Source organism: Bactrocera oleae, chromosome 3 (assembly GCF_042242935.1).
Source record: "Bactrocera oleae isolate idBacOlea1 chromosome 3, idBacOlea1, whole genome shotgun sequence".
In the NCBI taxonomy this organism is placed as follows: Eukaryota; Metazoa; Arthropoda; class Insecta; order Diptera; family Tephritidae; genus Bactrocera; species Bactrocera oleae.
In genome coordinates, this window is record NC_091537.1 from 7,953,103 (window position 1) to 7,967,216 (window position 14,114).

The 14,114-nt window shown below is 33.4% G+C and overlaps 1 protein-coding gene across 1 annotated transcript; it reads left to right on the forward strand.

Annotated features, from left to right (window-relative positions):
- Positions 1-1,506: 1,506 nt before the first annotated feature.
- LOC106619036 (C-type lectin domain family 3 member A) lies at positions 1,507-2,369 on the forward strand. The gene is made up of 3 exons (XM_014236998.3): positions 1,507-1,708; positions 1,774-1,882; positions 1,955-2,369. Exons 1-3 carry the CDS (start codon positions 1,553-1,555, stop codon positions 2,221-2,223), a joined length of 534 nt encoding a protein of 177 aa, XP_014092473.3. The 5' UTR covers positions 1,507-1,552; the 3' UTR covers positions 2,224-2,369.
- Positions 2,370-14,114: the final 11,745 nt, after the last annotated feature.

A 14,114-nucleotide genomic window follows, 5' to 3' on the forward strand; every position in this document is an offset into this window, starting at 1 on the left:
TTATACCGCATTTATCAGCCATCATGTTGAATATCTGTATAATATGGTTTGAGAAAATTCTCTTAACATCTTGAGTACCAAAAATGGTACAATCAGTCTATACTAGGTCCCATCTTATCTATATTGAATTTAACGGAACTACGTACAGGACTTTTTATAGCGATCATCTCCGGAAAGATATGAAGGTGCTAATATTATATTATATTTTCACCTTAAAATGTTTATCCCGATCAAACCCGAACCGTAGACTTTCCATTTTCTTTATAAATTGAATTAAACTTATGTATGTAGTATATAACCTTTCTATGTGAAAGTGACAGAAATAATACCGATTCTAATAAATTGTCTAGATCTCATATCTACAATGGCTTTTAGTGGCACGTGTAATTACTGTTTATATTTTACAGTTATTAATTGAAAAAAAACGACAAAATTATCAGCTATGATTTGATAATGGATAAATGTATATGTGTATATGGGTTATTCCATCGCAAATTTACATTCAAAATTTTTTTTCGTACAAAACAATATTTTTTTTGTATTCTTGAAGACAACATATGAGACACGTATTTTTTTATTTCGACTTAATATAAAAAATTTTGGAGCTATGAATTTTCAAAATTTAAACATTTGCTAATACGAAGCTAAGTATTTCTACATATATAAAAATAACTAGCCAGCATATTCTTTACGATTTTTTCTCTGCTTTTAAATGAAATAAAAGTTGTATTTTTGCGACTTTTCTTTATAAACGAAAAGTACGTTTTTATAAACAAATAGTTCTTTTTTTGTCAATTTGAAACTATTTTTAACTTGTTTTATTTTGTAATAAAATGTATCTCATTGTAAAGCTAAGCAAAAATCGTTAAGAATATGCTGGCTAGTTATTTTTATAAAGCGATACTTTTCTTCGTATAAGCAAATGTTGAAAGGCATTTTTTTCAAAAGTTAAAATTTTGAAAATTTATAACTTCAAAATTTTTCATATTGAGTCGAAATAAAAAATACGTGTCCAATAGTTTGCCTCAAAGAACACAAAAAAAAAAATATTTTGTACGAAAAAAAATTTTAATGAAAAATTTCCATGGAATGACCCATATATGTATGTGTATGTATGTATGTATAATATAGACATTATATATACAATACATACGTATATTTCTAACTATAGACCTGCAATATTGGCAATGGCCCCACACTATATCGCAGTCAAAAATTTCACGCAAAAGCTTAAACAAACATGATAAATGATTCCATATGAGATATATATCGTATATTTTTAATAATTAATAGCAACACTATGTACATAAACAATAATCAAAATATTTGCGCTAACTTAACTAAAATATCCATTAAAACAATTTTTAATCCGTGTACATTAAATTGCCAGACACAAAGTCAGGCCATCGATTATGTTTTAAGTACACAAGAATATTGAAAACAAGAAAAAAAAAACAGAGAAATAACTGCACAATTTCTCTTTGTATAAAAGCGGGGAGCAATTTCATCGAAATTAGTTGCAAACAAAACAGTGTAAAGCAAACATTAAAAAATGAAACAATCTAGCGGTAAATTAGTGCTGTTACTCGTATTTGTGGCGCTGTCGGGCGTTAGCCAAGCCACACCACTGAGCGTGGATAATGACTTCTCCTTCGGCTGGCCGGGTAGTCTGAGCGACAACACCGATTACTACGTGAGCAGCGAGAAGGTGAGTATTGAACATGGGTGAGGTGAAAAAAACACACAACGCTACAAAATGTACGAAATATTTAGGTTTCCTGGTTTGAAGCCAACTACTATTGCTACTCGAAAGGTTGGGAACTGGTGGCGCCTGAAAATGTTGACTTATTAACACTGTTGAAAGGCTTCCGTGAATTGTATGGTGAGTATAGACCGTATATATATTAAAAATATGTTTATAAAACAAATTTATTTCTGCTATTTTTACATAAAGATGTGAAAGACACCTCTTACTGGTCCGCTGGCAACCAACTTTATGGCAGCAACTGGGTGTGGGGACTTGGTGGCGAAACAATCACCACATCCAACTGGGATAGTAACGAACCCAATGGCAATGACAGCGAGAACTGCTTGTTGATTGGAAAAACTGTGCAATCTTTGTGGTCCGATGCCGATTGTGCCGCCAAATATAAGTTTATCTGCCAGAAAAAAGCAATGAAGTTAGCCGAAGCAGCAAAGAAATGCGAACATAACCTTTTCTAAGCTTTCTAGGCGTTTAATTGTGTAAGCTTATAAAATATAATCGGTTATATAGAAAGGTGACGGAATGTACAAATACGCAGTTTTAACTTTAAAATATATATCTAACTGAGATAATTAGACATATACAATATAAAAAATTTATAATAATAGAAATTGCTGAAATCTAAAATACAAACGTTTTTTAAATTGAATTCATATCAGATGTAATGACGAATCAACGAAACAATCGTTTTCTGAGTGCTTGTAAAGTAACCTAAAGTGTTGACAAATTCTATAAACTTGAAACGGGGAAGTCTCAGAACCACTGTCCCTATAAAAAATGCACTATAATTAATGAATATTTACGGATCGAAATACTCAGTACAAATCGATCATATTCTGTTAGAATTTAGCCCAAGAACAACTCAAAAAAACCTAGAGCTCTTTATTTATTACCACCAAGGCTTAATCATGCAATAAATATGGGTACTACAGCCAAAAATGTTGGTATTATGCTAAGAATCATATGAATTAAAATGCTATGCACTGTTGCCAAATTTCACCCAAAACAAATAGCTTTGATACAAAGCGAAAAAATTTCAGGAAATTCCATCACACATCAAAATAGGCAATATTCATATATTACTGTCTAAGTAGTATCGCAGAAGTTTATATTACCTGCCGACATATAGCGGTAGTTCGAAGTTAACACATGCATATGTATATATGTATGAACATGTGTACATACCCTGACTGATGTATGAAATTAGCAGTGCGATATAAATATTATATATATGTGTATATATATATAGATATAGTTCATATTACAACAGCACAGTTATTCCCTTTTAAAACTAAAACAAAACCCACACAAAGTGCTAAGAAACAAGTCTTTCGAATCTCTCACTTGCAAAAGGATGTGTGAGCAAACTGGTAGCGAAGAGCAGAGTATAAAGAAGAAACTGCAGTTGATGTCAAATACACTAGCAACCATGCTGCAAACGTAAACAATGTATGCACATATCTACCTTTTGAAACACACCTGCCTCAGCTCATGCGCAAATCCAAAAAAACCAGCTCTAGTTCGCCGCCAAGTCTGTATTGACTACCTGTCTCAACGTTTTCCTGTTTCGCTGCCTTTATTGCCACTATCATTGAGGCATAGATGTATATATTATTGTTTGGTCGTGTCAAAGGTTCAGCTGACTTTTCGTTGTCTTCTTTATTTTGGTATCATCATCGCCGCCATTTAATTACGGCCTTAAACTATGTTTATACCTTCCGTATCCTCCCTAGTCGGTGCAGTGCATGTAATTTCGTGTATACCACGCATACATATATCTATGTATGTGTATAGGTTAGTGCGCACACTTATAATTCTAGCCAACTGTGCGCATGCGTGAAATGTTCTCTTTACTTTGCCATCAATTGCCCTCCTACTCGATTTTTCAGTCACTTGCTGCCCTTACTATCTAAAATTTTTGAATTTTACACAAGCTGCGTGGAAGAATTGACGAAATTGACGACTTTTTTTCGGTTGGACATAAGAATTACCTCGTTTTATATGCAGTTGATGTAATCTTTTTTCAAACTTTTTTTTCGTTTTTTTTCGTAATTTTTTTTTTATCGAGTGTTTATTGCATTTATCGCTTGGAATTCAACTCAATATCATTAATTTCGTCTGCTTTGTATTTAGCTCGCTTGGTGAGAAAAAATCAGAGAGTGACCTGTAGGCTTTTGAATGCCTACATTCTTCTTTCATTCTTTCTTTATCCACTATCTGCTTGCATGTACCACTTCAAATACTCATTAATAAGCCCGGCATTCAGTAAAAATCATTTTTTTACTTTATTTATTTTTCTTCGTTTGTCTTTGTCACAAAGTCTCTTTTCTCTTCAGTATGTCTTTAAAGAAAACCTTATTTACCAGCTCTGATAAGATTTTAAGTGGCAAGAAAAGTGAAAAGTGTTAAGCCATTATGCTTAGCGTGATTTATGCTAATTACTACGATGGTTTCGACCATATCTAAATTAAAAAATAAACTTAAGAATAATTAAATCCTAATTTACGTTGCTTTTAAGAATTCAGAACTAATTAAACGAGTAACCCGCATTAAAAAGTTACACCTTTAAATATTAACTATATTTCGCTTGAGGACAAACTTTTGAAGAAAGCTTGAAGGTGAAAGCAGAATTTTGTGAGCTTTTTTAATAAGTTACACCATGAAAGCTTACTTTTACTATTTTAGCATGACGACAAGCTTTTGAGGAAAGCTCGAAGATGAAAGCGCAATCTTATGAGCAATTTTAATAAATTACACCGTGAAAGCTTTTGAGTTGGTTATGCAGTTTGGGAACCAAAAACTCACAATTTGGGATCTATATAGTAGTATTAAATTCGAAAATTTCCAATAAATCCGGAAGTTTTGTCTTTAAAATGAAAGTTTATAGTTATCAAATATAAAATCTTTAATGGGGTATCAAGGGAGCCTTTTTAAGGCCTATGAAACTTTTTTTCTTCCAATTTGCGCCCTTAGAGCTTCCATCGCTATAATACAGGGGGCACGATCTAGCATACAAAAATTTTAAAATTGATTCCCAGACTTCTTAAATTTGAGCAAACAAAAAAAGCTTGCGCAAAAAAGCTTTCACTACAAAGAATAATATGATAAAATATAGATATATTAAACTATTCCAGAAATATATTTAAGAGGGCTGCGATCTCAGAAAAGCGCTTAATTAAAAAGAGTCTTATGTCAAATGCAAATTAAAAAAAAAAGAAGAAATTTGATATTTGCTGAGGAGCCTAAAAAAAGTTAGATGGTTAAATTACTATAAAAGCTTTAAGTTAGTACAAATATAATCTCCAATGTCAGCTGTACCAATAAACCTTAAAAATATAATACCAATAAATTATTTTCACATATTTACTAATTCCGCTGTTCTTCTGAAACCCGATGACAGATGCAACTATAATTTTCATATAAAACTTTTAAGCTTTTTCATATAATTCACACAAATACTGACATCCATAGATAAAATATACATATATATGTACATACGAGCATATATGTTTAATTTTATGTATATAAATATAAATTTAATCAGAGAGTGTTTCTCTCACTCTCTCTCTCGCTCGATAACAATAGCACAACATACTAGCCTAGCAGTAGGGCTTATTTTAATCCACTTAAAATTGTGCGTTTTATTTCTATGCAAGTTTTTTTGTCACGATTTGTCAACGCATTTACAATTTTCCATAGCTTTCGGTTTAACAATACTTCAACTATAAAAGAGTGATAAAGGCATAAATCGTGATTAAATTGGCATACAAATTGGTTTGTTGAAAGAAAAAGCCAATTTTTTCCATAATGGAAAACAAGAAAAATAGGTCAGAATAATGGGTTTTTAATAGAACTGAGCATTGAGTGTTGGAATAAATTGTGGCGTGAAATGAAAAGACGCTTTCACTATGAAAAATCAGAAAAAAATTTAAAATAGTCTATAAATACATTAGATAAATAAGTTGTACCAACAGCGCCTATTAAAAGTTCATAAAGAAGCGTCTTTAAAGATAAAGATATTTCCATAACAAAATGATTGGTTACCATGAAATAATGGCGATAAAGCTTTTTGTCTGCTTTTTTTTTAGAGAGTTTAGGCCGAACTAATGTCTTAGTAACTTTTTGGATTGGAATTTAAAGCAAGCTTAAATTTTTGATACGATATTTTTTACCCTTCCGTTTTTGTCAAAAGTACTAGAACTAGAAAAGAGAACAATTCTTAACTACATATGAGCTAATAATGGCTCTCCAACTTATCCGCATCGCCGTCCAACTACCAAATCAGACATATGGTTCCATTATTATGCATATCTAAATTTTTTAGCAAAATATTCGGGTAGTAATGTTATAAGAAGATTAAATATACTCCCAAAAACTATAAGTATTAGGCCTACAGGCTTTTTCAGCTCCGACTACCCTCAACGTCAGGCCGGCATCCCTTGATTATAACTAGGATCGCATTGCAATCACGCTGTATTACTTTAGAACTGATAAATTTTGAATAAGTCGTTTTTAAAAAAAATCAAAAAAAAGAACCTAAACCGATTACCATATACGTACTTAAAGATCTCTGAAAAGTATCGTTGGGTTTAAACAACCCAAAATTTTCGAGTTTTTCAAACCTAGGTGAGGTTTTAAGCAATTCGACTTTATCAAGAAATTTCAAGCTTATTAGTTTTAATATAATTTACAAGAAATAAATCAGTCAAACCGACAACGGTACCAATTTTCAAAACATATCATAGAAGTAAGCCACTAACAGTGTCTTTTTACATATATAGCCTATAATCATGTCGGTTAGCAAATACAAATAGATAACTCAGAGGTAGATGAACTAACACATATTTTAGACAATATAGCGGTTGCTAAAGTTTCAATAAAGAAGCGATAGCAATTGGTACTACTTGTAGTACTAACGCTACTAGAAAGATGAATCGATAATATAAAATATAATATGCGAAAAAATGCATATGAATTTGTGTTAAATTATTTTTAAATATTTCATTACGTTAACATAAACGTGATCTACTAGAAAACCCAAAAATAAATTAATTATCATATCAACAGTCTCAAGCGTACATACTTATGTACAAACCTGTTAAAACACTCGACATCCGCCATTAGCCTCTTTAACCCTTATCTATGGCGAACAAGCAATCAAAAGCGCTTGAAAATAAAAGTCAAAAATTTGCACGATTAAAAGCTTGAAAAAGTATTTGCTAAAAAAGCACGAAAATACAAGTGGCAGACAACAGACAAAGAGCAAAAGCATGACCTTTCTGTGAAATAAATCTAGTAGCGGTATGGCATGAGAGCTGGCTCGGAGTTGGCGTGTGTTTTTGAAGCTAGAACACTGACAATGATTACTAAATCAACCCTAAATGTAGGCAACGTTCACGATTTTTACATGAAAAATACAATACTTAGTAAAACATTGCCTACATTTAGGCAAATAGTTAAAATAGTATATTTGGAAGAACACAACTATTTTTATTCGTTAAAACCTTTCAAAAGTACTATACCTTATATGGAAATATATTGACTGCAAAACACTGGGTTATTTTTGCCACTAATTTTTAGTTTTTCACTTTTTTCTGCATGCCACATTATTGGCACACGTTGAATTTGTCATGCAACACCCACTTTGTTGCACAATTAGCATATATGCTGTGTAGCAGATGATGCGAATAAAACAACACTTTCTTGTAAAACTGTCAACTGTTGATGTTGATGTAGCAGCCATGCATTGTTGCAATGTTTTTGTGGTGTGTCATGTGTTGAATGAACGCTGTGTACGCAACTGATTTGCACAAACTGGCTTTCAAAGCGAGCTTACTCATCTGCGATGCGTGTATGAACACATATTTAGTTACATATTTGTCGTTGCACTTTTATTACACACTGTGTAGGTGCATGCAACACGCCTATTTGTTGGATGCGTGGCTAATTTTTAACGCACGCAGTTTATCTTTTGATTTTGGTTTTGCTTTTCGTCTAAACTTGGTAGATAAGAGGTTGTAAGGCTCCAGAGCGGATCTTCAAATGAAAGCTAGACATTATTGTACCCAAAAATTTAACAATAAGGGAAGGGGTTTCAAATCCAAAGGATTCTAATTGTGTTGAACTATAAATGAGATTAGTAAAAATATCCAAAATTGTAAAGGTCGCAAGCGGATTCTGTTTACCATGTGATCAAATTGGACCCAGACTGACTTAAAAAGCTACATTTTCTTCGACGTCATATTCATGAAAACACGTCTCGTGAACAGTAATGATACCTTTGATAAAATTCGGCACCGATTTTTGCAAAAGATTCGGCTCTTTCGGTGCGAGTCTAGCACACTTCAAACCCAAAACATTAACCAAAATGTGTTGAGTCCATACATAAGCTATGTTGAGATCTTCTGCTATCTCTCTGATGCCAACATGACGATTTTCAAGCACGGTTATCTTAACTTGTTCGATGTTATCGTCATTAACAGAGATGGATAAACGACTCGCATGTGGCAAGTTTTCGATTACTTTACGAGCATCACTGAATGGCTTTTGATACTCAAATATGGATGAAAATGTTAACAAAAACGGTGTTGTTTTTGTATATTAAGCCGAGTTAAAGAATTATGGACTTCGGTTTGACTACGATGATCGATCTTGTTTCTGATCAAAAACTCATACTGGTTTTTGAGAGACTATAAAGTCCGTATACCAGAAGTAGTTGTTCTCTATATTCTGAAAAGTAAGAGAACTGAGAGATCAACACATAAACCAATAGAGTATTATTCCGGAGCGAGGGTAAGTACTTTTATTGGCAATTTAAAGGTTATGTTGAAAGTTTGTTAAAAAAATTAACACATTCAAAATTTGCTGTCGATTGGCTTAATTTCTTTTTAATTCTATATTAATAACTACCGCCGCGCGAAACAGCAACACAACAAGAACAATTAATGAAAACCGACAAGCAACTAAAAAAAAAAAAAGAAATACACATAAACACATTTACGAAAGTCAATTAACAATGAAGAAATTAACGAAAATGAATTTCGACGGAAATTTTACGGAGGCGTTAATAATAACAGCGGGCGGTCCAATGCAACCATACACACACATACACACACAAGCCCATGTGTGAAATCAGCGAGTGTTGAAATACGTTTGGCTGATGAACGTATGGTCGGACGCTGCGGTTGCTTGGTCGCGCATGCGCTTATCGGCGTCGAACAATCAAGGCGATTCAAAAACGTCACGCGAAAGCAACAACAATGAAATATACCCACAAAACCACATTAAATCAAGCAACTACAACAAACAACTAACAAATTAAAGTGCGTCAGACATCGGTGACGTTCGTAAGTATTATATAGTAGTCCGCGAGGCGTTAATGGTGCAACGCATTGTTGCACAGTGAATTTAGTGGTGATACAGTGTGGTTAAATGTTAATAAGTAGAAAGTATTTGCATAAGTATGGACTTTTTTTACAACAATTTTTTTGGAATCCTTTATTAGCGAAGATTTGGACCGATTCAGTACAATTACCCAAATTGACGTTTGAAGTCAGCAGTGATTTTAGAGCGATATGAACTGATTCCATCTATTTTTAGAGTATACTCAGATTAGGCTTGGCGAATCGAAGTTGTATAAACAGTTTTTAAGGTATTTTCTCAAAAAAAGGCGGTGCCACGCCTCTTATTATATTTTAATCTAACTGGCGTATAAATCTAGCATGGTTATCTATATTCATCGAATTCTAGCCTTCTAGAAAATTATCAAACTTTAGGAGTGCTAAAATATGCCGTTATATGGAAGTGGGCATGGTTCTTAACTAATTTTACTAATTTTACCAATTTCCACATATTTAGCTTGAAGCAGTGAAATTAGTGAAGAATATTTCCATATTTCTATCCTTTCTCTGATCCATAGTGGTCCAACTATTAAATACTAATTTCTCTTGGATGCCTAAGAGCCCGAGTACCAAGTTTTAACAATATAAGCTAACCTGTATTTAGGTTATTCTTTGCATATGGGGTGCTAAATCGATGTTGACGATTTTAAGGTGTTAAAAACAAGCGTTTCGGTATAAAACTACAGGAATAAAGGTAAAATGTTAAGGTGTTAGGATAAACCGTTTCAGAATAAAAATATAGAGATAAAGAGAGTTGGTGTACCTCTGTGCAATCACAATAAGTTGCTTATCACTCCACAATTTTTTTCAATTCAACACACTGTCCATACACACAATTATATTTAAGAGTTACAGTGGCACCTAAAATAAATTGAGGATGTTGTTTTGAAATTTTGCCGTTGTTGTTGTTGCTGTTGGCGTTGCTACGACCGATTTTGATGAACGTTGACGGTGGCACTACCATTAACGCCATACGCTCACTTGGTGTCAATGTCAACAGCAACGGTTTCACTATCACAGCCAGGCGGCGATAATATCGGAGAGCCCGTGGCGGTGGCGAACTCGAACTCGAACTTGATGTCGATGTCGATCGCCATCAACCATCCATCCAGCCGACACTTCACGCCTTTGATTGCTTTAATTACAACTTAGTGCGGTGTTGTTGTTGCTGTTCTCGTTGTTGTTGTTCTACATATGTTTTTACTGGTGTTGTACATTGCAAGCGGTGAAGAAACAAATTGTGCGCCACTAAGCTATCGTTAATTTTCCGTTGAATGCGCGACGAAGCTGAAAATTCGCAGGAATTGTGGAATGACCCGGCGGCCAGTGTGGGCTACAATTAAAGTAATATCTGTGTATATATGTGTTTGGTGTTTGTGGTGTTTTATATGAAGTTTTGACATACATACATACGAATGTGCATGTGACAGCAATGACAAGTCGACTAATTGAAATCGAACCTAAATAAACAAATTGAAAACACGTGCTGACATTGACATTGCAACGTGCGACATGCGCGACTTATATTATACAACTTGTGGCATGCCACATAGCTTATGCCAAGTCATTGGAGAAAATTTATGAAAAATTTCGTTTTTTTGTTAATTGAATTATAAAAAGCGCGCGTTTTTGGCCGAATCGCCGAGCCATGGTTGCGAAGGTGACTGCTTAGAGGCATACATATATACATACATACATCTGTATATACACAAATGTGCATAATTGTTTATGTAAGTACCCATCACGCAAGCAAACACCCTTTTTGGGCTCAGCAAATGTCTAATTTTTACTATTTTTTTCTTCTAAAAACAGCAACACATGCAACTAAGCACACCTACACATACATACACATACATCCAGACATATATATACAAGTGTATAGCTACACGCATTTATAAATATATATACTCATATATATTTGTCATACGCATGTGTCATCTCGTGCCCAACCCATTGTGAGTGGGTCGCAAGCTGTCGAAGTTGCCAGTCAGTCCTGCCACGCAGCCACACAGGCACCAACAACATTTTCCTCGCCTTTTGCGCCTCTTATCCTCAATGTTCACCATTGATATGACACCTAAGTTAAATGCTCTGCTGTCAGACAGGTACAAATATTGGGTGTGCCTCGTAACTGCATATTATTGTTGGCTGTACATCTGCTGCTCGATTCATGCAACGTGTAACATTATCTTGTTGCTGTTGTTTTTTTTTTTTTGAGGTGCCTGTGTATAATGTGGCTGTGATTGCAATTGATTTTTATTGTTTATTGCTCGTAATGTTACAATTTCGCTTAAGTACCTCAAATCATATGTGAGGTTATGTACACACATTCATACAAATAACTTGAAATACACCTCTGCTTTTGTGAAACTGGTTTCGTAGCTAAGTTCATTGCGGACTATTATACTGTGAATCAGTTAATGGTTATAGATGTAGGCTCTGCAGCTCTTCGAGGGGCTTTATTAAGTTTTTTCGCCTCTCTCGATCGCAACTTTCATTGAAACAGAGGTTAAGTTCTCAATTTGATGAACGTCCGTCGACTAAAAACTGAATTATCTGTAGGAAAATCGTAAGTGCCAATGCTTCTTGGAGCTGTTACAGCTATTCACAGAGGGTCATAGATAGAGAAGGAGAATTTTAGTGGCGTCGTAATCTTAAATCTTTAAACAAACTAAAATAGTCTCTGTAACTGGAACGTACCTGCATACACTTAATACTCGTACATAGCTGGTCACGTAGTTTTGACAAGGTAAGCTCACTCATAGTTCTGAGAACAGAATCACGTTTGAAGCGAATCTCTATGCAGTTCTCAATTAAATCAACTAACAGCAATCGTATGACGGCACTAAAAAGCTTTTGTGATGTTTAGTCATTGCTTTCCTTCCACCACATTCTGTGGAACTGGATAACAAAAAATCATAGTGAAATAAAATTGAGTCAATAGTTCGAAAATTTTTTACAAAAATATTTATAATATAACGCTCTCAGTTATATATGGTACATATACTGACAATGACACATCCAATCACTCATAACAGTGAACAAATTTATCAAGGTTTTCTCATCTCACAACTGTGTCTTCATTAATTTAAACAGTTGAGTGTGTAATATCTGAGTTGCGCTGAGTGACACTCATTGACAAAACTCATGAACCCAAAAAACGCCAAATTACCAAAAACAATATATCGAGTCGAATTTCGAAATTAATATTAAATATACAAAGGCAGCAAAATGTGATCTGTGAATTTTGAACTGGGCGTGAAGAAATTCCATATCAATTAGGCTTAATTATGACAATGGTGGGTGTAACTCAGATGTAGACCATAAGCTTGTAATTATTGCGGTCGGAAATTTCTTAATATACTTACATAGTATGCCATATATGGCCGTTGTACAATAAACAGTAGAAATAGAACTGAAATGAGATAATAAAAATCACTAACACTCTGCTGCTGATGAGTGCCTGCAAAGTAACCTTTCTTTTCTAGAAAAAGGAATTATACTGTTGTAGCATGCAGCGATTGTTATTTTCTATTCGTTACTTTTCTATTTGCAAATTTTAAATTTTTAACCAATTGAATATACAGTATATATATTTGCTGTATGCCAGCTGCTTGTTTGATTCGCCACTCACTTAATTTGCGAGAGAAAAATTCGAATTAAATTACTTAGAAGGATGAGGAGACTCATGCAAAAATCAAACCATTATAAATTAGTTGCATTTATACTAGCATCTACAGATACCGGAGCTAGCATTAAATACCGACTAAATTTAGGAGTGCGAATTTCCCTATATGGAAACGAGTTTTTGCCAAAAGTTTATACTTCTCCAACCTGTACTTAGTTTCAAGGAGGATAGTATAATGGAAACCATACATTGAGCTTCCTAAACATGGTCTAACTGAAAAGAGTCTTCTTTAGGAAAAATTGTTAAATACCTACTTGACGAATTTCTTTACATATTTGATGTAAAAAAATTTCCGTTATCGCAAGAGAGTTATTTACTAGTAAGGTTAGTTTTTAGCTTTATTCCTAAACTGAAACTGCTTGCGTTTGGCCTCAGATATGCCCATACACCAGCTTAATCAAAAACTGTGGAAAAACTGGACAAAATAGTAAAGTTAGAAGATTTAGAGAAACTAAGAGATGAAACAAAATGGAAGGAAATAAATTAGAGAGAAAAGTTGATGAAGGAAAGTAAATATTATGGAAAGGAAAGTGAACAAATAAGAAGATTAAGTTAAAAGCGGTTACGCAGAGGAAACAAATGAGGTTGAACATATTGTTCGAAACTTAAATTGCGAAATATTAAATGCCAAAAGGAGAAACAAGCAAAAAAAAAGAGAGCATAAACGAAAATAAATTTAAAATTTGAAATTTAAATGAGGTAAAACTTATACACAAGGGAAAAAGAAATTATTTCAATTAAAGCTTGAACAGTCGTTAAAATATCATAGTTTTTGAACTATCGTAGTTAGAACTATAAATTTTGTTTTTGTTAAAAACATACTAAGCGATACTTATGTTGCATAATAGTTATAGTAATGCTGCTTTTGTGTATTTAGTTTTAAAGACAGCCCAAACAAATTTGCTGCTTTCATAAATATTACCACACCATATTTATTTTTGCAGTTATTTGCGAAAATATTTATTCTCAAATGTAAGTGCAGTGTAAATTTGTTGTCGAAAAATGTGCAAACCTAAACATAATATTCACTAACTGTACTAGTAATATTTTATACGTTTATATATAATTACGCTACCAATGGTTTAGTGCATTAGTAGCAGTAAATAACTTTTACTGGTTGATTTTATACATATTTATGAATTTTGCAGTCCACTTTGCGGTATTAATGTAAACATTTTAATTAGACAAATTTTATATTTTAACGCATATATTCATAAAATTCAGAAACCTGCTTGTGTCTGTATGTCGCTTAATGAAACAA

Excerpts from the sequence above, each read along its gene's own strand:
- LOC106619036 (XM_014236998.3), top strand. The coding sequence starts at position 1,553 with ATGAAACAATCTAGCGGTAAATTAGTGCTGTTACTCGTATTTGTGGCG. Across the intron at positions 1,709-1,773 it reads ACTACGTGAGCAGCGAGAAG|GTTTCCTGGTTTGAAGCCAA; the intron begins GTGAGTATTGAA and ends CGAAATATTTAG. Across the intron at positions 1,883-1,954 it reads AGGCTTCCGTGAATTGTATG|ATGTGAAAGACACCTCTTAC; the intron begins GTGAGTATAGAC and ends TTTTACATAAAG.